This window comes from Chroicocephalus ridibundus, chromosome 4, assembly GCF_963924245.1.
Source record: "Chroicocephalus ridibundus chromosome 4, bChrRid1.1, whole genome shotgun sequence".
In the NCBI taxonomy this organism is placed as follows: domain Eukaryota; kingdom Metazoa; phylum Chordata; class Aves; order Charadriiformes; family Laridae; genus Chroicocephalus; species Chroicocephalus ridibundus.
The window spans coordinates 65,093,327-65,116,761 of NC_086287.1; the positions used below are offsets into that span (position 1 = coordinate 65,093,327).

Here is a 23,435-nt window from a genome sequence, read left to right on the forward strand (position 1 = left end):
ACCTGCTACCACAGGGCCCTTCCGTCCGTGCGGACAGACAGGGGGACCAAGGTGAGGGATATTTCCCAGCCCTCCCCATTATGTATTATGCACCGCACACCTGCATCTTTTTTCTGAACAAAACACGTCCACCACTCCTAGATGCATATTCACTCCGTTCTGCCACAATACGAACAAAAAGGAAGATACGCCAGTTTTGCATGTCTACATGAGCCATCTGCTTCTATTTTATTGATAAAAACCTGTAACAACAGCGTTCACCATAACAAAATAAGACTGTTTCTAAGGTGTGGATGGTTGTATGTGTGTGTGGATAATTTCAGCCCAGAATTCTGCAGAAGCTGGGTTTAATGCCTTTTTTTTTTTTCCCCCCAGTCAGATATCATCTAGACATTAGTATTCCTAACGCGGCATATAATTAGCGAGAGGCAATATATTGTATGATCATGCACGTTAGCACTTAAGTAGAATAAAAATGTTTCATTGTCAAGTACACGAAAAGCTAAGAATAAACCCGTACCACTCTTCCTGTTGAATATCCAAACATCTTTTCATCGTATTTTTCATTTTTTTTTAATCACAGTTTTGCACTTCAGCTATCTCTTTCAGTCACACACACGGCAAGCGAAATGATGCTTATACCATTCCAGTGGCCCCACCAGTCAATACCAGCCATTTATTAAGTAGATTGAAGGTACAGTTTTCAGTGCAAATCTTTGAACTTTACAAAAGTGAAAAGGGTTTATGAATTTGTTCCTTATAACCTTCATAGTATGAACAATTCTTTTATAGATGTAGTTATCATAAAAATAATTCAAATTCAAGCTCTAGAAGACTTGCTTTTGCACCAACAGAAGTTAAGGACCTGGTATTTTTATTAATTTGTCTCCATTGCCGTTATTTAAAGTGATTGATTTATAGATAAATTTTGTGTTTGTACATCTCAGGCTAGGAAAGGAGAGCTGAGATCCCTACTACTCTTGATGCACCCTCAGCCACAGGGCTGAATTACTCAGAATACCAACCGACTCGTCACCTGCCCACGGTCTGTGCTGAGGACACAACAGCAATGATAGAAAAAACCCTTAAAGGTAGATTGTTCTACTACGTGCCGGGAGGGAGACGCAGTAAGTGGGCTTACAACGCTGTCCTGCAGCAATGCATCCCAGCAGCGACGGACGTCCACCCGCAAAGGCGGTGGAGGGGAAGGACTGCCACATCCCAGGACACGTGGAGGAAAGAGGAGATACACGGGCACACACACGCCTCAGCCACCGCATCCTGCATCCACACACACGCACTGCAGCCACTGTCCAGCTGTGAGCGCAGCAGCCGAGACAAGAAAAACCTGCACCTGCCAGAAACATCATTCCCACATAGAAAGAAGCCAATACATACTAAAAACAACTCATTATATACAGTATATTTAAATCAACAGTCAAAGACACATTGAGACGTGCTTCATGCAAATGCCTGGGGCCACTCTACCACAAAAACCATTTTCATATACACACACGTAATTGCCACGCAGTATTTAAATGCTAAATCTACCAAATGATCACTTCATTTACTCTTCTTGACAAACAAAACTCTCTGCTGGGAAAAAGTCAATGAAGCTACAGCTGAGAATACAGCCCAGCAAGACAAAAACCACAGCAGTGCCAGCAGACAACTACAGGAGAGATGTGATTCTGGTTTAATTGGAAAACTTGTGCTTGAGGTGCCACATAGTGACAGCAAGAGATCGGAGGACAGGTTTTATCCTGAGCACCGTGAACATAAAATATTGCTACCAGGCACAGACCTTAGAGCAGATCTCTAATGAGAGGATGGGAGATGCGATGATGGAGATGAAGGAAAAGCACCTGGAAGGTGCTAACAAGACACAACAGGGATGAGGAAAGCTGGCAAAATTATATGATTTTTCCCAGCTGCTAACGAGGAGAGAAATTTGATTTGCAATGTTCTCCTAAGTCTCAGAAAGTAAGGGAGAGGGAAGTATTTGGCACAATAAAATGCCTTCCCTGGAGGTCAAGATTAATTAATGATCGTGGGACTCAGGAAAGAATTTGGCTTTTGTCTGAATCCTGAATCTTTCTTGTTCTTCGCCCATGGCCAAGATCAGCTTTTCCTCTCTCGTCACTTGATGAGATGAGCCCACACTGGGTATGATGTTACAGGGAATAGGCACCTCCAGAGTATTTGGTATCTATTTGATGGTGACCCAGTACAACCAGGAGGACACTCAAGAGCCAGGAGGTGATGTCCTCACTTCCTCGCACCTGCGGCTGCCTCAGGAGCTGCGATTTCTGTTAAACCACTTCTGTTAAGTAAATCCCAACAATCTGCTTTCCAATTTTCTAAAGAGATGAGCAACTAACAGGTCTGAATGGAGCTTCATAGCTCCTATCTGGTTTTTGTGTTTCTTCCGACTTTTTCCAGCCTCTGCTGCCTAATACTCATTGGATGCAACATGGTGCCTGTACAGTTTTTCGTTATGCAAGACCACACAGACTACCAAAGCCCACCTGCATCGCTGACACGCACGGTAAGAATATTTCCTTCCTCAGTGGTAGACTCACAGAATCATAGGGTTGGAAGGGACCTCTGGAGATCATCTAGTCCAACCCCCCTGCCAGAGCAGGGTCACCTAGAGCAGGTTGCACAGGAACGCGTCCAGGCGGGGTTTGAATGTCTCCAGAGACAGAGACTCCACCACCTCTCTGGGCAGCCTGTTCCAGCGCTCTGCCACCCTACTTCGTAGGATTCACGTTTTAAGTCCTTGTGAGGGGCAATACCCAAATCCCGTGCAGGTTCCCAAATTAGGATTGAAAATGCCTCAAGACAAGCATAGAGTTTTCCCTGCTCTGTGTGTAAAGACCTGTCTGGTGACAGAGCTTTGTTCAGGCTCTTCAGCTCTGCAGCGAGATCTCAAAATTTATCCTCCCATGAGAAACTCAGGAGCAGAAGGGGGGAAAAAAATCTCACCTTCAGCCTTCTATTTTGGGGGAGCAGCAGCACAGGGAGAGCCCAGCCCGCAGCTCTCCTCTTACACCCTCATTGGTACAGATGGCTTGTGTGGAGAAGAGATTGTAATGCTAGAAGAGATGAATGGTATCTACCAAGTTCTTTATCCAGGCTGAAGTATTGACCTATATCTGCTTCAGAAAGGTGAAAAAACATGAATAGCTGTGTGGGTTGAGCGGGAACATCTTCCTGCTGCCAGCTGGCAAACAGCTTGGGGATTACAGCATGAGGATTAATAGCCTTTGTCATTTGTAAGTGCAGATGCTAACCTTACTCACATGACAGACTGATCTTCTTTGGATTCTGTGCCTGTTTGCTGTTCCAGAAAGATGACCTTGGGCTGCCGTGAGAGACAAAATATTTACACATTTGTTTCTTAAGGCCTACAGTGTAAGCTGTAGGAAGGCAGAAGCCACTCTGCACTGAAAACAACAAAAAAAAAAAGGGGGGTGGGGGGGGAAGAAAAAAAGCTGTATGCCTTCAGCAGATCTAGAGCTAAGGGACCGTGTTGAGAAACCGGGTTTCGGCTCAGGCTTAATGGCACCGCAGCCCAGCTGTGCTGCTTCCTGGAGTACAGAGTGAGCAAGCTCCCAGCTCCACAGCAGCATGAGTATGCCGAGAGCCTTCCCTCCCCACCACCTTCCCGGCCACTGCTTGGGGTTTTCATTTCTTGCACGACAGCTTGTTAAATCTGCACCGGATTCCAAATAAACACCCAAACCAGCTATGTTGAATTATCCTGGATGTCTTTCCAAGCTTTAGGATCTGTCAGCTTCTGGCTGCTTTTATCACGGAAGCGGATCAGCTGGGAGCCAGCATCACTGCCTGGGGTGTAAGAAATGTATTTGCTGGGGTAGTGCAAGCTGAAAGGAAAAACCTGCCTCATTCAAACTGTGAGCTCTTCTACAAACCCTGCCTGCTGCTTTTTTTTCCCCTCAAACCATAGATGCAAACATCACACTTCGTACATTTTAAATGGAAAGCGGATGCTCCTGCATACCAATTCCTTCAGGGTCTGTTGTCCTTTTACAGAACAGGATGCTTACAAAAAAAAAAAAAAGAAGAAAGCAAATACAGAACAGGTTGTTCTCTGTCATTAACTCCGTCCAGATTGAGGTGAATGGGTGTCACTACTTTGCATTATTAAAAGTTATCACAGCGCAGCCAACAAGGTTCAAACTCCATAAGCGGACTAGAGAGCAGAGACAGAATTTGAGCAAGGTCTTGATAATGAGCATCATAACTTGAAGATGACCCCTCCAAGAGTCAGCTCCCCTTCAGTCCAGGGATAATGCAATAGCGAAGGCCATATTCTTCGCTCAGCCTTCCTGTCCACCTTTTGTGCTGAAGGGCAGAAGGCTGCTGAGAGTCAGAGAGACGAAGTGCAGTGATCATACAGATTAAAGATGATGATAAATAGGGGAATGGAAAGAAAGCTCCGCAGGCACACTAGCTCCAAGGTCATCACCAGCTTCAACTGAAGGAGAAAATGAACTGCCACCAGAGGAAATGCCCGCTCATCTGCCAAGTTGCTACCTTAGGCTTTATGCTGGAGAAACGATCAATAGCAGATGGCAGCCTTTGGTTCTGCGCGTCCAAGAACATCTAAAGACATTCACGACTGAAGATCAGTCAACTATGTAAAGCACCAAATAACTTCTCAGGATCTGCAGCCACTAAAAATAAATGCAAGTATTGTCCGTGTGCCCCAGGAGCTACACACCCCACACTACCCTGCAAGAGAAATGCAGACAGGCCATAGCGGCAGGAGTGAGGAGGCCACAGCAGGGTCCAGGTAATTAAAGACACTGGTAAAAAGGAAACCCAAACAAATCAAACGACATAGCAGATCGTCCAGATAAAGCCTTTACAAATGAGCACCTCAGTAAGATACAGCCGTAGCTCAGTGGGCTAAAAGAGGTACTCACTCCTGTGGGCATCAGTTGAAAGGCAGCATTATTACAGGGAATATAAACGTGATGAGATCATTCTGTTCTGTTGTCGATACACATTAAAAACAGAAAATAAAATAATAGCACAGAGCCTAGCAGGACAGGGGCGTGCTGGCTGGAGAGAGACCAAGGAAGGAACAGACTGCAACTAGCTGAACGACGCTGTTTGGGAGAGAGAGAGACATATCCAGAGCACTTGCCCATAATATCCTGGGTTTATGCCAGCGCAGTTAGTTCCTTCCCACACAATGGTTTTGGGGGTTTTCAGGCTTTTTTTGTTTCCCCCCAAGAGAAGAAAATTCAAAAAAGCTACAAGGGGATTACAGATAGTGGTGGCAAAAGGGGATGACTATCTTAGAAAACACGAGTGCATTAGGAAACCTCCAAGCGCTGGGACTTGCAAGCACCCAAGCATTCCCAGAAGCAGGTCAGCTGTTGCCTTCCCGCTCTCATGGAACTCCTCACAGCCCTCCCACGACTGTCCTCCCCTCCTGGAGCCCCACAGAAGGCAGAGATTGGGCATCAACATCAGCATCCACGTGGATGGAGGCCGGCAGAGCACAGGGCTCCAAGTCTACTGACCACCACCAACTGAGAGCCAGCTGCGAGTCAAGATTCCCAAGGAATGGAAAATTTTCTGGAAATTTAGTCGTCAGCCACTTCCAAAGGAAACAAGGGGTTAAAGCAGTGACTGAAAGGGCAGTGGTATTTACATAAGAAAGACCATGAGCACAAGCCCAGCCTCTATCAATATTAGCAATGACTGATTCAGTCTGTCAATGGGAAGAATTACAGGAGCTCTGGAATACAGGGGAGCTGCTGCAAAGCTTTCATTTCATCGACAGTCGATACTGAAAAGAAAAATAAACCACAAAAGCAACAAAATCCGCAAAGTACAGCTAGCAAGTATGAGCACCCCCAGCACTGTGTTCATCCCAAGATTCCTAAATTCCTCCATTGCTTCAGCAGGAACTTAATGAACCTCACAAATGCATTGCTCAAGGCAGGGATGTGCCAACAGCTTTAGCAGCAGCTCTGAAAACCCAAGGGTTCCCTTGCCTCATCCCTTTTCCCTTCTCTCCAATTTTTTCTGGTAAAACATCAGGCCAAAACGTTGTTGCACGGATGCAGCAACCTGCTTCCATCTGTGAGCAAAGTTTTACCTTAGAGTAAGTGAAAAAGCTATTTTCACTTGCTTTCCTCTGTCTCCCAATACTCTACACTGAAATTATACATTAGAATTCAATTCCCCTAATGCTGTATCTTCAGAAAAGATCTTGATGTGAAAATGGCATTGAAGTCCAAGACCAGTTTACTTCATTGCTTTTTAAAATTATCTTTTCCAAGAATTTTTTTTTAATCATGCTATTATAAATCTGGGTTATCTCTAGTTCACTGCTGAAACATATTATCAACTTATACTTTTCCCTTAGCTAATCATTAAGCATAAGCAACACTTTGCAAGTTCAAGAAGTTATGAAGAGAATCTCAATTAGTTTATTATACATTCACATCCCAGATAATAAAATTACTTACAAACACTTGTATATACATTTTACGCAGTTCAGGAAACAAGACACAGAGACTGGAAAACAACTGAAATCATCAAATGCACCTTTTGAATTGGGCTGTTTCCTCTACTTTTTTTTCCAGAAGAAAACTACTTGATAAAAAACCCCCCATTTCTATTCTTCTGGTTACCACTTAAATGCTAATTTTCTCTTGCATTGGTAATACAGCAGCATTAAATGTATTTGTTTGTCAAAAATGTATTTGTTTGCTGAGCTGTATTCAGGTTAGATCCTGCTTTGTGATACAAAGCCCCAGTAGTGCAAAGCAGGTATTACACCAGCTTATTTAGGCAACGGAGGACAACCCTCCTGCATAGGATACCCACCAGTCTCACCGGAAAAAATGATGCTCAGACAGGTAAGTGATAAGAATATATAAAACCATGGCCTGTAGGATAATTTGTCTCACCTATACGAGAAGTCCTTCTACGCGCAGATTATTCCGTCTGCCTCATGAGGACAGACAAAGCGTGTGTGTATCACGTCAAGTGATAACCTGCGTGTATCACACCACTGCCCCGCAGGCTCTGACTAGCCTGGAGGTGATGCAAGCCAGCACCGAGGCTCAATTTTGGTCAAACAGCCAGTGCCAAAATTTGCATTAGTTAGATTTGCAAAGCACCGTTGAAGGGAAGGAGACGGCTGTGGTGCAGTAGGAGGCAGAATTTGGTGCCAGGTCTCAGTAAATGACAAAAACAAAACATGAAGTTATTCATTACAGACAAACCTCTTCAGCGAAATACTTCCTCTGTCTTGCTATCATCTGCAGGAATGGAGAAATGCTCTCTTCTCCTAGAGAGCGCAGAGAACAGGACACTGGGCAGCTGATAGTATTTGAAGATCTCAGCACCTTACTGCCTACGTACCATCACTACACTAGAGGATGAACATCCTCTGCTGCCACACACAGCATCACAACAGCTAACAACCACTAAACTCTCAATAGTCAGGTAACAGACTAAGACATGTCCCCTACCCATCATCTCCGTGACTTCAACTCACCGACACAGGAAAAAAGATTAAAATGGAAAATGACAATATAGTCTGAAAAGTAACTACATAAAAGAGTATACCTCATCCAGCAAGCCTGCTCCTTGCATTGTTTTCAGTTAGAGGCAGGAAGAGTAATACTTTTCTCTGGCATCAGTTCAGCAGAGCCAGAGGGCTCCTCTGGATCCTATTCCTTGCCTGCAGGAGAGCTCGCCCCAAAGATGAGGTGACATGGTCTGGCATCCTCTACTGCTCTGTGTGCCAAAACCAGTCCCCTTTCAGATCCCAAGAAGATATTATGGGATAGCACATTTGAAGAAGAGCCCTCAGCAAACTGAGCGGCGCTTAACTGAATTGCAGAGAAATCATGGGCCTAAAGCCTTCCTGTGTAATGCTCACAGAAATGCTTTTCTGTTTTTAAAATTAAGGTTCATTCAAAGTAACACATGGGCAAAACAATGATGCAGAAAAGAGTGATTCAGGCACAAAGGTGGATGTGCAGCTTGTTCTGCTCTTTTTTGGTATTCATGATGACAGAAGCCATGAACTTCAAGTAAGCATTTAAACATGCGTTGTATTAATTGCAATATAAAACTGATTCTAGTTCTCTCTCGTGCAAACCTATGGCAATGCAGGCTAAAAAGTGTACACGACGCCTAATTAAAAATACTGGTAGTGTTTAGTCCTAATATCGGTTGTTAGTACAGGAGAACAGCAGTAATGTGTAGGCACTTAAAAGTTGACAGAGAATTCAAGAGTGCTTTCCCATGCTGCCTGGAAAATGTATCATCCAGTCTACAGTGGTATCAAATGCTTATTTCTAGGACTTAGAAACAATAAGAGAAGGGAGAGATGTGATCTGCATGCAGGTTAGCCTTTCTGTGAGCTATCTGCGTGTCAAGAATATTTGCAAACTTCATTAATATAAATAAGGGGAGGGAGGGAAGAGAGAGTTTACCCCCGAAGAAAACAGCATCAAAATGACTAAGTCTATGACAAAATGAGCAAGACAATGGTCAAAGAAAAGATTTTGTAGGTATTCCCATTGCTTCTCCTCAGGGTTAATTATTTTGGATGTAGAAAATGCAGGACGACCTGGAAAGATAAGAACTAAACTTGCTTCCCAGGCCTTCCCACCTTTAATACCCACGACTGCTGGCACTGAAAAGTCAGGTCAAAGTGTAGGTGACCTGTCAGAACACGGTGCTTGCCATGGGATAGCTGTTTTCTGCTGACTGAGAACAAGGGAAGACAGCCCGTAGTCCCAGGACCCACAGGCTGCCATGGTAACCACTAGGACTCCAGCAGCGTGTGCCACCTGCAGACCTGTGTCCCCTTTGACTCCTTCATTTCCTGCCAATGACTTTGCTCTTCCTCTCCACTGCTGTTTTGACCCATAGAAATCCAGCCAATCATCTCTTTGCGCTTCATGCTGCGTCTGTTGTATATGGAGATCATTAGCGTGACATCAGAGAGCTGGAAGAGGGCAACCTGGAAGATGAAAGTTTCCTTGTAGACGGGGTTGGGCTGTCCTTGACGGATGGAGGTCTTGCAGCGAGACATCTCCTGGCCCACAGAGTTGAGCAGGCAGAGCTTTCCGTAGGTGTCTAGGACCAAAAAAAAGTAAATAATATGTGTGTCACAGGTGACAGACTCAATATGAAAGCCCCAAGCAGTCAAAAAACACCCAAAAAATCTCCAAGTGGAGCAGCTTTGTCTGCAGTGAATACCAGAGGAGGGCTGGACTGCTCTCCTTAGTAAAATCCATGGGATGAGAAGCAGCAGGTGAAAGCACCTCTTAGTTTTCCTCATATTCAGCTGGGGAGAAGAAAGGAAGGAAACTGATACGTGTTTCAGCCCCACTCTCTTGGAAAGAGCAGGAAATACGGTTCTCAAGCCTAACAAGCCTGTCTAAGACCAACAGAAACAATGAGCATCTCTATGGATTCTCCACATCAAACGGTGTGTCTGCACCTTCCCTTCCTCTCCCTCACAGAATCACAGAATGATAGGGGTCGGAAGGGACCTCTGGAGATCATCTAGTCCAACCCCCCTGCCAGAGCAGGGTCACCTAGAGCAGGCTGCACAGGAACATGTCCAGGCGGGTTTGGAATGTCTCCAGAGACGGAGACTCCACCACCTCCCTGGGCAGCCTGTTCCAGTGCTCTGCCGCCCTCAAAGTAAAGAAGTTCCTCCTCATGTTTAGATGGAACTTCCTATGCTCAAGTTTGTGCCCGTTACCTCTTGTCCTGTCCCCGGGCACCACTGAAAAGAGCCTGGCCCCATCCTCCTGACACCCACCCTTTAAGTATTTATAAGCACTGGTAAGATCCCCCCTCTCGGTCTTCTTTTTTCCAGACTAAAAAGACACAAGTCCCTCAGCCTTTCTTCATAAGAGAGATGTTCCAGTCCCCTGATCATCTTGGTAGCCCTTTGCTGCACCCTCTCCAGCATTTCCCTGTCCTTCTTGAACCGGGGAGCCCAGAACTGGACACGGTACTCCAGATGCAGCCTCACCAAGGCAGAGTAGAGGGGGAGGATGACCTCCCTCAGCCTGCTGGCCACACTCTTCTTGATGCACCCCAGGATGCCACTGGCCTTTTTGTCCACAAGGGCACATTGCTGGCTCATGGTCATCCTGGTGTCCACCAGGACTCCCAGGTCTCTTTCCACACAGCTGCTCTCCAGCAGGTCAGCCCCCAACCTGTACTGGTGCATGGGGTTATTCCTCCCCAGGTGCTGCACCCTACACTTGCCCTTATTGAATTTCATAAGGTTCCTCTCTGCCCAGATCTCCAGCCTGTCCAGGTCTCTCTGTATGGCGGCACAGCCTTCTGGTGTGTCAGCCACCCCTCCCAGCTTTGTGTCATCAGCAAACTTGCTGAGGGTGCACTCTATCCCTTCATCCAGGTCATTGATGAATATATTGAACAGGGCTGGACCCAGTACTGACCCCTGGGGAACACCACTCATCACTGACCTCCAACTAGACTCTGTGCCCCTAATCACAACCCTCTAAGCTCTTTCAACCAGTTTTCTGTCCACCCCACCGTCCATTCATCTAACACACACTTCCTAAGCTTCCCTATGAGGATGCTGTGGGAGACTATGTTGAATGCCTTGCTGAAGTCAAGGTAGACAACATCCACTGCCCTCCCCTCATCTATCCATCCAGTCATGCCACCATAGAAGGCTATCAGATTAGTCAGACATGATTTCCCCTTGGTGAATCCATGCTGACTACTTCCAATAGCTTTCTTTTCCTCCACATGCCTTGAGATGACACCCAGAACGAGCTGTTCCATCATCTTTCCAGGGATGGAGGTGAGGCTGACCAGCCTGTAGTTTCCTGGGTCTTCCCTCTTGCCCTTTTTGAAGGCTGGAGTGACATTGGCTTTCCTCCCGTCCTCAGGCACCTTGCCTGTTCTCCAGGACCTTTCAAAGATGATGGAGAGCGGCCCAGCAATGACTTCCGCCAGCTCCCTCAGCACTCTCGTGTGCATCCCATCAGGACCCATGGACTTGTGGATATCCAGTTTACTTAATTGATCTCTATCTTGATCCTCCTCAACCAAGGGCAAATCTTCCTTCGTCCAGACTTTCCCTGTTACCTCCAAAGTCTGGGACTCCTGAGGGCTGGCCTGAGCAGTAAAGACGGCATGGCCTGAGCAGTAAAGACGGCTCTTCTGAGCAAAGAAGGCATTCAGTAACTCCACATTCTCTGCATCCTCTGTCACCATGGCTCCTGTCTCTTTCAACAGCAACTCAATTCACAACCAATTCACAACCAAGCTTCACTGGAGCTGTCTTACCAGGGCTACCCTTGGCTGCGCTTGCCTCTCCACCACTTTCCTCTGGAAGAATGCCTCTATGACCTATTATTTGAGATAACAAATGAAAAGGGTCCTAAAAAAGAGGGAAGGGAAACCTGCATACACAGTGAAATGATTTGATCTCGCATGATCGTTTCAAGGCTTTTTTCCAAATTCTCATCTTACTTTTTTGGTGGACTCAAGGTCAATTTTATTCACTATTTAAGTCAATACAAAGAGTAAAAACGCCTAGTAGATACATGGAAGGGATGGTCCACGTCTGTGTTCCCGTAAACACACCCTCAAAACTCCTGCTGCCTCCTGTATTAATTAGTTTACCTCTGTTAATGTGGTTGCTAATACTGGGGTCTCAGGAAGTGCTCTGTGGTCCCAATGATCCACAGACCTAGCTCAAGTTTTCACCTCATTCTGCACGTGACGATAACAGATCACTCGGCTTGAAAAGTCCCCTCCTAACCCCTTCATAGTCTGTGCCTGGGTTTCTGCAAGTGAGTATTATTTCAGAGTGTGCTGAAGATAGGAAATAAATAACAAGCCTCCGTCTCTTGTCTACAGCATATCTATCCTCTTCTGTTCCCGTTTGATGTGCTATTTTACGCACTTATCTACTGAGCAACACAAGGTGTGAAATTACACTTCAGGTGTGAAAAACACTTCTGTGTCTCCAAAGCAAGGCTCTCCGCTCCTCTCAAACTGTTCCACTGAAAAAGCTGTCAGGAGACTGACAATTGAGGAGCAAATTGTGAGCCTGCACAGCTGTACAGCTATCGAGTTACTGCAGGGAAAGTTCAGTCCAATCATTAGCTGGGGGTGCCAGCTTGGCTCCCAGCGTAACACTGGAGATGAAGTAGATCTTGCCAACAAAGACCTACTCGTTAAGACAGAAAAGCAGACCTCTGACATGAAATAATTTCCTGATTGTATCTGGGAAGGAAGGAACTGCTTTATCAAGAGGTGGACTGCTTCCCACAGTAATATTCAATGTTGGCGGTGCTGAGGGATTGAATTTTATAACAACTTCAGACCCATCAGAAACACAAAGCCCAAAAGGGACTCTATTCTAGCTCAACTCAATGTGAAACTACACAAGATAACCACCAGACACAACCTCTTGCAGTACTCGTAGAGATGTCACTTTGCTTTGCACTGACAAACCACAACGCACACTGAAGCGCTCCTCGTGTGGAAGTCCTGGTTACTGGTCTGAGGCTGCAGGGAATTCCCTGGAAATAGAAATAGGCAGGGAGTAGGGGTTTTATGGATTTTTTTAATGTGTTCATCCTCTTTTTTGTGAGGAGGGGATTTCAAAATACTGAAAAATCTCCATCAGGATGATTTTTAAAGACAAACAAGCAGCTAATTTGTACAATTCCCTGTTCAAATTTTAAAATTTTTCTTCGTTTCAAATTGAAAGCTTATATTTTCTACATAATGTCAGTGCATTTTCCAAACCAATCCCTGAGTCTAGACTGAGGTCTAGATTTTCCTCTCAGTAAACCTTGCTATCATCCTTCTGATTGCTGCCAGTATTGACACCCCAGGTGCAATTCATCACACCTAACCACAGGTACATGTGTTTAAGCAGTCCCCTACAGAGATGACATTATAGTCAATACCATCAAAGCAGCATATGACATAATTCAGCAAAGATCTAGTAGACAACGTCTCCATTACAGATGATTTAGGTTTTAACGCTAAAGCAAGTGCCACAGCTAAAACACTTCATAGGATGCTGTTTCATAGAATCATAGAATGGTTAGAGTTGGAAGAGACCTTAAAGACCACGTAGTTCCAACTTCCCTGCTCCCACTAGACCAGGCTGCTCAAAGCCCCATCCAACCTGGCCCTGAACACCTCCAGGGATGGGGCATCCACCACCTCTCTGGGCAACCTGTTCCAGTGTCTCACCACCCTCACAGTAAAGAATTTCTTCCTAATACCTAATAAAAGTCTATCCTCTTTCAGTTTAAAACCATTACCCCCCACCCTATTGTTACACTCCCTGATAAAGAGACCCTCCCCATCTTTCCTGTAGGCCCCCTTTAGGTACTGGAAGGCTGCTATAAGGTCTCCCCGGCGCCTTCTCTTCTCCAGGCTGAACAACCCCAACTCTCCCAGCCTGTCCTCATAGGAGAGGTGCTCCAGCCCTCTGATCATCTTTGTGGCCCTCTGCTGGACTCACTCCAACATTTCAGGATGTCCCAGTTAATTTTCCAGGCAATAAATAGATTGATTTCTTGCAGTCATAAACTCTAGGATGTCACATCCTTAACTTAGGCCTCAGCTTTTGAAAGTGAGGAGTAATATAGCTGGCTTTAAAGAAAACTGAGCATCATAAGACCAGTGACTTAAATCCAACAGAGATCAATGTCAGAAAATCAGGCTTTTTCTTTAATACACACCAGATCTGCTACATAATTCTGCACCAAAGCCCTGTCTTGGTGCAGTGGGGATTCTGCGGGTATCATCTGGATTAGGCAAGAATGTGCAGGATGGAAGGAGACTACACTCAGGGCAGAGCTAATATCAGGAGCCCTATTCATCCCCTTGTAAACACAGGCACAAAACCAGCGCAAGTGACAACTAAATCAGGCTGCTAATTCTTCTCAGATTTATTCCACTGGGTGTATTTTACCAGCCAAAAGCATCAAGCTTGCCTGAACAGAAATAAAAGAGTAGGTGTGGATAATATATTTAGCATCTGAAATTTGCTTTGCAGAGCCAGTACGTGTAAGGCTGAGCTGTTATTCTGCTTCACTAACTGCATTTTAAGATTGTTCTTTGCCCTTACTGCATTGTGCTCCTTGTAGCATCTTTTTAGGTGTCTTATCAGGAAACACTTCCTAGTTCTCCTTGTGTTCCAGGGTGGACCTCTGAGATGGAAAGCTCTCGCCTTTGGTTGGCTTTGCCAAAGAAAATCCATCCCCGAATACACAGTAAAATTAGTGGAATACAGCAAGGATGAACTTGAATATTTACTGAGGAATGTATGTGTGAGAGCATCTATTCATTACGAAGGCAAACATTTTCCAGCTAATTACATGCTCAGATTCAGTAATGGCCTCATTACTGTGGTATCTCAGCACTTTACGCTCTTCAGTGTATTTACTTTCATGCCACGTCTGTCAAGCACAAAAGGAGAAGAGAAATTAAGGCTTACATTCTTTAAAATGCCTAAGTGCTCACCTTCTATTTAGGCACCTATCTCACTGACATGAAGAAGGGCAAGACCTCCTAATATCTGGGAGTGCCGGAGACTGTGTCTTGCCCATGGATACACAAAAGTCTGTTAAGAAGGAGGAACAAAGTCTAATTTTGCCAAGACCAATATTAGCACCACATCCGCCAGGCTCTCTGTTCCATATAGGCTTTGGAACAGAAGTTTTTGCTACACATCATTTTTACTCTTTCACCTCTGGTATGAGTGGATTGAACAATGTTCACGTATACATAAAATATCAACACTTCTGCATTTAATACCAGAGTGAAAAGCACTAAATCAAGGAATGCTGCAAGAAAGCAGACACATTTTGGGCTGGTACTGCATAATCTTACTCCAGAGGTTTGGCCAAACCTCTCCTCGTGCAGACTGCTCTGTCTCCATCAACACTGCCCCAACCATACAACACCTCTCCAGAGCTCATCTGCAAAGGCAATCAGTTTATCTGCAATTCTTCTAATGACCCATTTCTGTCATCATCCTTCTAAGGGAACTAACTGATAATGACAACTCAGGGGAATAATCAACCATAATTTATACATTCTCGTTCTTGGAGCGGGGACCATAGCGTGCATTCTGCTTTCATTTCTCCTGAGCTCCACCATTATTAATAAAGCTGACCTGTGAACAAAAACAGTGCAATACAAAAGTGTCCAACCCCCTGCTTGAGTTTATATTTAGAAAGGAAGTAAACAACCAAAGATGACTGACTCCTCGGGTCTGTGGACTGCAGGGTACAACACAGTGCGTACAGACTTTCCCACCCGCGCTCCAGGCAAGCTAGCTCATTTCCAAAAGCAGTATAACCATGTCAGCGTGCTGCAATCCAGACTAATAACACCCGCAGTAAAATAAAGCCTTGGGCCTAGAGCTTAATTTGACCCAGCTGGCATGCCCACACTCCTAGCCTACATAATAGACGGCAGCATTGTGTGGCAAAGCAGCCCCAGAGCTCAACCCTGTGCCGCTCTGTACAGCGCAACTCAACATGAGGTCTCAGTTTGAGACCCAGAAGGCCACTGCTCCGTTAGTCATGGCTTCACCTCCCCATTAAACCAGCAGTGGGGCAGGAATGCTCTGAACCTGGCTCACTGCAGATGGATTGAGAAAAGAGCAGGAAGGAGAATTAGACTCAAGCTTTTGTTCCCAAATCCACATTGTCAAAGTCTGGATTAGGCCAGATGCAGCTTGTGGCCTATTCTATAAATCACACAAGAGCTAAGAGCTGCCTGCTACAATGCTGAGGAGCCAACTTTCCTTCTCCTATTCCACCGAGTCTCTGATGCACAGGTTCCCTCTCCTGGGGCTGGCTGTGATCACACAAGGGAGAGGCTGGGATCTGGCAGCCTTCATGACACCTGAGTCATCAGAGAACAGACCAGCAGCACTTTAAATTTAAAAGGCAGCAGAAAGCAGTGCACAGCTCCCTGGAAGCACTGTTTGGCCTGAGGGGAGGGAATTGCCAGCACCAATTACATGTTTTATGCAAGGAGGTGGGCTGTAGAGGTGCAGGAGACGAGGGTTCCCTGGAAGCAATGCCCTGGTCTCTCTGGAAGGAAAGGTGCTTCCAGAGAGCCTCTGAGCTCAGTTGGTTGGTAACCCTCCTCTGCTGCCACATATCTGCTCCATTTTGCAGTGCCAGCCCTTACCTGGGACACTCTTTGGGCTTTGGAGCCAGTTTACCACCTCCCTGCTCTCTCCAGCCCTCAGGAGGTGCAGCTTTAGTCTGGGCTTACACAGCTACAGCATAACACAGACACCGCTCCAGATGCACAAGGTGGCTCTCCTCTAATAAGGGCATTTCAACACTTCCCATAACATACACTGGACTTTATGCGTTGCTGCTGCCTCAGAGAGGGGGTGGTAACTTTAACCAAGAGTGTATCAGAACGCATGAATGCACACCTCAGCAACAGCAACGGCAGCGCATGATGTAAGGATGCTTAAGCCTGGCTTTTCTCACCTCCATCAGTGGTGACCCCAGGTATAGCTTTATTATACAGCCTGTCATCAGATCTCCTGCAAACAGTGCTCTGTAGAGTCACTGCAGATTTGCACTAAGCATTCAGCTCCAACTGAAATTTGGAATTAGGAAAGTTCTACCCTGGAAGCAATGGCTTTGACTTCTCCTTGTTTTGGGAGGGGAAAAAATAATAAATATATTTTTTTCTTGTTCACAGCTCTGGGAATGCAAAAGGCATCACCATACATTCTACTGCAAATGCACTCCTTTGATTCGGAAATATCTTCATTTTTATACCCTGCAAGTGTAACATCAATTATACTTTTCATAGACCTTTTAGAAATATAAAACTATTGAAAACATTACTGGATAACTGCATACTATCATCGTATGTCTAATTATCGTGCAATATCCCCCACAAAAATCTCACAATCGCTCCTTAAAAGTCCATTATTCTGTATCTTGCTTCGCTGAGCCTAATCAGGCCCAGGTCTCACACGGGGTGGGAAGAGCTGTACCAAGCCAGTCCATCCACCCAACAGCATCCAGTACCACATGCTTTAGTAAGTCTATAAACATACGGCAAATATGCTGATTCCCTCTGACTCCCAGCCTCCCATTCTCTCCAGCAATTTGTGACTCAAGAACTTCCTCAGTCAGAGGCAGCGTCTTCATATTTAATGATCCTCAGTGGAACTTTCTTCAGGAACTTGTCCTGTGCTGTACCGAATTCAAGTAGACTTCCAGCATCCATGACATTCTATAGTGAGGAACTCAACAGCATAACTGCAGAGCTGTCTCCTCTTCAGGACACGCTACCTTCTCGCTTCATTTTACTATGCTTTGGTTTTGTATCAGGAGAGACAACAAACAACTGTTGACAATTCACTTTCTCAACAACACTTACGATTTCATAGACCTCCATGAGATCTTCCCCTGTCTCCCTTTGTCATAGCATCGAAGGAGGCACAGTCTATTCAGCTGCAGCTTCCCGGAAGCTGTTCCCATACCCCTGTGTCTCGGACACTCCTCACCACATCCTTCCAGTTCTGCTGTATTCTATTCGAATAGAGGGAGCCAGAACTGTACAGAGTATTCATTACACTGATGACTGTATGTTTACAGTCAAATATGAATTTTTCATTTTGTCCTCTGTATGTTTCTAATCCTTAATTTGCTTTTTTTTCACTACTACTGCTGACCCTTGAGTGGACATTTTCCTGGAGCTATTTACTATAAGCCTAATATTTCACTCACAAGTGGCTCTTAGTCCATCCAGATTAAGTTTGAATCTCACCCGTGCCCCCATGCAATACCTTACGTTCATCCACACTTCATCTTCCACATCTTCCACCTCACTACCCAGCTGCTCATAACTGCAACATCTTTCCAGGGCTCCTTGCAGCTGGCCTCATCTTTACTACCCTGAACAAAAATTTCTCAGCTGATCTTATTCTAAGTTTATTCAAGCTATATTTAAGGATAGGCAGCAAAAAGATGCAGAAGGAGAGGTGGTCTTGTACAAGTTTACTGTGACCGACTGGCAAGTACTTGGCAGCAAGTAGCTGCCCAGCACCTCTACTGTTCTGCTAACCAGGCTCTCTGGAGGACTGAATCCACCCCAGCTCACCCTGGTACAGATCCCCCTTCTATTACTGATGAGATGGAAACATGAATTACAAAGCTTTAGGAGCTCAAGCAAGTTCAGAGCAAGATATGCAGGTTAAAAGTTGGGGTTTTTTTATTCAGCTTCTTGGTCTGATCGGGAGTAATTAAAGAAATTAACGTGTGCCTTCATTCTCCAGGAATGAAACAGGGATAACTTTCCTCATAAACAAGTTGATAAAATAAAATCCACTAATGGCTTTCAAGCACTCTGATAGCAGAGCAACAAATACCAGATAAGGATCTTAATTTTTCTATGGGAGTATCTTTTGTACTTGGCGTTATCATCTGTGGCTCAGGTAGATGTTTGTTTTCAGACTAGTCTTTACTCCAAGAATTTCTCCTTTTCCCAACAGAAATCCTGATAGCTTATTCTCTCCCTCCTGTCTTTTCCAGCATTAATGCTATTGTATTTGTTTAATGGGGTTAATATGCTGCTGGTATAATAATGATCGTGTACAGATGTAATTATTATGTGTGATTAATTCTGCAGCTGCTGAAAAGCTTGGAGGACTTTTCTTAGGTGAGGGAATATTTTTACAATAATTCTTCTCAAACTGCACTGCACATAGACATAAGCCCCAAAAGAAACGCAGAAGGGAAAAGAACGAAGGCTGGACTACAGGAGAGAGAGCTGCAGCCGGCAGAGTAGCTGATGAAGATTAAACATCACGTGGGCATCTCTCTGTTGTGTGTTTGTACACTGACTAGCACAAATGATTCCTGGTCCATCACTACAATCCCAAGGTACTACTACCAGGACATAGTATGTAACTGGTTATGAATTTTTAAAGATGTGTCTGCCAGTGGCGTAGGCTTCTCTTGTTACTTTTTGTATAATAAACATCTAAGAAGATACAATACCACAGACCAAAATATGAAACCCCACAAAATGCTAGCACAGGTTAATGATTTTTACAAGAACCAAAGAGAATGAGGTGCACAGCACACAAGCCATTAGCACTAAAACACCGAGGGTGTCCACATCTAACAAAACCGTAGATGCTTTTCTGCATGAGGCTTTTTGGCACACACTGACAATTTACGGTCCAATGCTGCAGCCATACTCTTGAGTGGTCTTAAGTGCTCTGAGTGATAATGGATCTATTTGTGTGAGCAGGGACTGTAGATTCAGGGCTATAACTCAGCATGTTCCCCAGAACAATACCTGGACACTTACCCTTGACCAAAATATCTTTAAATCCCACATATGTGACCTGAAGAGAAGACACTGACTGCAAGATTTACGTCTCTGTAAGCTGTCCAGCTGTTTCCTAACCCAGTTATTACCCATATAAGCACCCATGACTTTCATATTTACCTGACTCAGTTTGAAGGTTTAAGTGAAGTGACATGTGCCCAGGAAAAACTGAGAGATGTACACAATCTTCCTTTCTTTCTCCAGAAAACCATTTGTTTTAGCCTCTAGAGTCTTTAACACCTACAATAACCAGTGCCCCAGTCCAGTTCCTTTTTCCACGCACAGTGAAATCCCTGTGCAAGGATGCCAAGGAGGGAGCACGTACACTGCAGGAGACGCTGAGCTCACCTGTGCAGGAGTGCAGGTGGCAGAGAAGAGGGCCGAGGTGGGCAAAAAGCACAGCTCGAGAATTTGCTGCTGTGCAAGACTCTCCTGTCATCCCCCATAGCTGCAGCTGTCAGCAGCAGACAATACTCAAGCCACTGGGCTGCAACAAGACCACATATGGGTACTGCATAGGCTCTGTGCATGCACAGCTGGGGATGGAGATGGATTCTGACCGTTGACTTCTCTCAGTCTTACCATAAATGGCTGCCCTGAATAACAGTTTGGGCTTGGTATTTAAGTGTCCGAAAGCGCTATTATATCCAAAATCCCCATGATACTTTAAAGAAATAAATCACTCCCTCTGAGCCTCAAACAACAGAACCGCAGATAGGACGTATTTGAGAAAACACAAGAGCTATTTGCTTACCCTCCAGAAAGGGAGAGCGCAGTTTAGTCTTCACCTAGTGAAGGACTTATTGAGCACCTCTTTCAGCCACCAGCATGTTTCAGACAGTAACGATCGGACCTCACAGCACTCCTCTGCACTGCCTGCAGGGGTTATCTGTGAAGCGCTACTCCAGCGCCTGAGACAACTGCTGGTTTTCTTCCTTCCTTTTAACTTCGTTCAATTTCTGCTTCACTGGGCTTTCCTTTTCTCCCCACACTACTGGGAACTTTATAGGCACAGAAGAACAATGCAGAACACAGAAGCAACGATGTGACTTCGAATAAAAGAAGCAGATTGTGATGGGCTCAGAACTTGCCTGTAATCATTTCTGAATTTCTGTGTTTCAACTAAAAACTGACCTGATACTGAGAGATACTGGTCTGACAATGCTAAAATTGATCTGGATACAGAAAGGATATGAAGAAACAACTCAGGATGGCCTTAACAGCAAAGATGGAAAGACTGTTATGAAAAAATGTCAGGACTATTAGTTTGGGTGGCTGACAGAAGACTTTGGCCAGCTTATCAAACCAATTAGACTAGGAAGCCCTACAAACACAGAAATGGAAAATTGAGGCAGAATTTAAAATGAAAGGTCCCTCAAGGAACGCCTCTTTTTCCCATAACCTGCTCCTTTTCTAATCTCATCAACAAAACCAAAATGCTGATCAGGTTTAAAGATGCTGCCAACCAAACTACTGCACTCCGGTGCTCCCACCAGCTAAAAAGCTGAATGGGACATCTAATAAAGGCAGCTAAACTTTCCCACGTTGAAAGCCAACCTGCACACACATGGCTAATCTGCCAAACCCCATTCCACCAGAGGCCCAGGACAGACAGAACTCCCCAGCTCTCACAATGAGTTATAGGGTTGCTCAGCTTACTACAATACATGGAGCTATGCAACATGCACCCTGCAAGATATTTGTTGAAAGAATACCAAAAAATGACAGCAATTTGGTCATGATATTGCAGGTAGTAAGCTGGAAGGCAATTATTTGAGTTCTATGCAGTGAAGACATTTCATTTATGGGAAAAGAGTGGGCAGTACATATGCCCGACCCAGCCAGATACAAGATAACTTGTGCGGGGCCTGATTTAAAAACAGAAGTGCTGCATAATCCACATCTTCAGGCAGCTAAGAGACAAAACTCCAAGACCACAGGTAGATACATGAAAACATGCCAGAAAAAACTGCAGAAAATTAACACGGACCCATATTGGGACTACTTTAATTTCATTTCTGGGAATAAAATTTTAGAATGTAGCTACACTGCAGCATAAATGAACACAGGCGAGCTTGCTTGCTAGAGCGTGTGGTAAAACTCTTGTCTAACTTTGCTTTAAACTACTAAAAAGGACCTAACTTGAAATCTTTTAATAAAACATGTACATGCAAACAAGAACATGTGTTTAAGTAACTCACCTGGAGACCGATGCTGCCGCAGCTAACACAAGACTAGCTAGGGCTACACAGACTGGTGTCACGTGTTTTACTGTTGCATAGACTTGCCCTTAATTCTCAAGGGACTGACAGAAGACACAGATTATTTCAGTAACATACTAAAGTATAGTTTAGTGGAAATGTAAGTTTCTGTGTCCATACACTGAAATATCACATAAATATTTTGCTAGTGCAGGGACAGAGAGCCCAGCATCTTAGCATTTCGCAAGTTGGACACACTATGTCAAATCCAGTGAATGCAAGGAACTGTCAAAGGTTATTATTACCTTTGACAGGCAGGCAACAACACCACAAAAAGCAAACACACTAACAAACAAAAAATGTTATTTCACATTGCCATTAGCTGCTGGTTTCAGACAGGAGGAGACAAAAGGACAATACGAGATGAATATAGCACTGCGGTTCAACCCATGAATGAGGCACCCCAGCAGCAAAGCAGATAACACCAGGCACTATGGCTGCATGACCTCATCTACATGATGGACATTAGCACTGTCCATCCACTCTCCTTTTCAAGGACTAACTACAGCTCAAGCACTACCTAAACCTACTGTAAAACAATTTCCATTTTTTCCTTTAGGTATTGGAGGACGGGAACTCAACTGTTGCGACCCAGAAGAACAACTATCAAATCTTCCCTCTGCAGAAGATCTTCTTGTGCGGCAGAGGAGAAATCACAGCAGCAGGACCCCCAAAGGGCCCAAAGTACCAGGTCACCCAGCGCTCAGCAGCACAAGCAAGAAAATACAGGCCTGGGAAACACATAATGGCACTAGGCAGGGCTTCTGTAGGTCACATGGTAACATATAATCACTTGAAAAGAGCTCCTTTCTTTTTATGGATCTGCTGAGAAGTACTCTGTGCTTTGGGTATAATAGCACTTTTGCCATAATCAGATGTTGTAAAGGTATATGCAACAAAAGAGACACTCAGGTATTACTGTCCTGTCAGCTGTGTCTTCATGTGATTGCCTCCAATTACACTGTAAAATTTACCAGCAGACGTACTTGAAATAATGCTTTTAATTTTCGATCAGATACTCTGCAAGGAAACACAGCTCAGACATGACATAATTGAATATCTTGAGGAAGAAAATAAAAAGCAAATTTTGACTCAATGGTGTTATTTAATAGCAGTGAAAGTACTTACCAGGTGGCCTATTAATTGCGAGGTTTCGGAAATGACTGCCTTTGATCATCTCCACTGACAGCCGCCCCGTAGTGGCATTGTACGACAATCCCACGAGCAGCTCTGGCACCCCTCCATGCGACAGGGACTGTGTTGAAGAAGCGCTATCACTGTGAGAGACTGCTGACAGACTAAGCTGAGAGTCTGCACTCTGCAGGGAAAGAGCACTGAAAGTCTCATCAGGACATTCACCACCACCCTCCCTTAATTTATATCTTGTAGCCTTGTTTAGTAAGATCTCTCTTAAGAGATGACAATGACTAAGAATGAATTATGATGGGGCACCAGAAGAATCAGAGCACCACTTTTACAAAAACACATCTCTGAACTTTTTCTTTAAAGATGAGGAACTCCGTGTAATGTGTTGTCACTACTATAGATCAAAGCCTCTGAGATAAGCACACATCCTACTACATGAAATGCACTGTAAATCTCCTTGACAATGACTTTTGGATGGAACACACTTTGCAGCTTGGGTTTTTTTGGTCATGTACTGTGTATTTTCTTACTTTCTTTCCTCACTAAGGTGATGCTCTCTCTACTCTCTCTTCACCCGGAGTATGATGCTTTATTCATCTTGTGCAC

The 23,435-nt window shown here is 44.7% G+C and overlaps 1 protein-coding gene across 13 annotated transcripts in view; it reads right to left on the reverse strand.

Annotated features, from left to right (window-relative positions):
• The window catches only part of SYT16 (synaptotagmin 16), a 135,713-nt gene that overhangs the window by 18,888 nt on the left and 93,390 nt on the right, over positions 1–23,435 (reverse strand). For 11 of the 13 annotated variants that reach the window (XM_063333569.1, XM_063333566.1, XM_063333568.1 and 8 more), the window contains 2 exons: positions 22,812–23,001; positions 209–9,147 (listed from right to left, as the gene is read on the reverse strand). In XM_063333569.1, coding sequence (XP_063189639.1) covers positions 8,834–9,147; positions 22,812–23,001 — 504 coding nt within the window. In that variant the 3' untranslated portion in view covers positions 209–8,833. Of the gene's footprint in view, positions 1–208; positions 9,148–22,811; positions 23,002–23,435 lie in introns of those variants that run through there. The other 2 variants (XR_010070857.1, XR_010070856.1) reach the window with 1 other exon arrangement.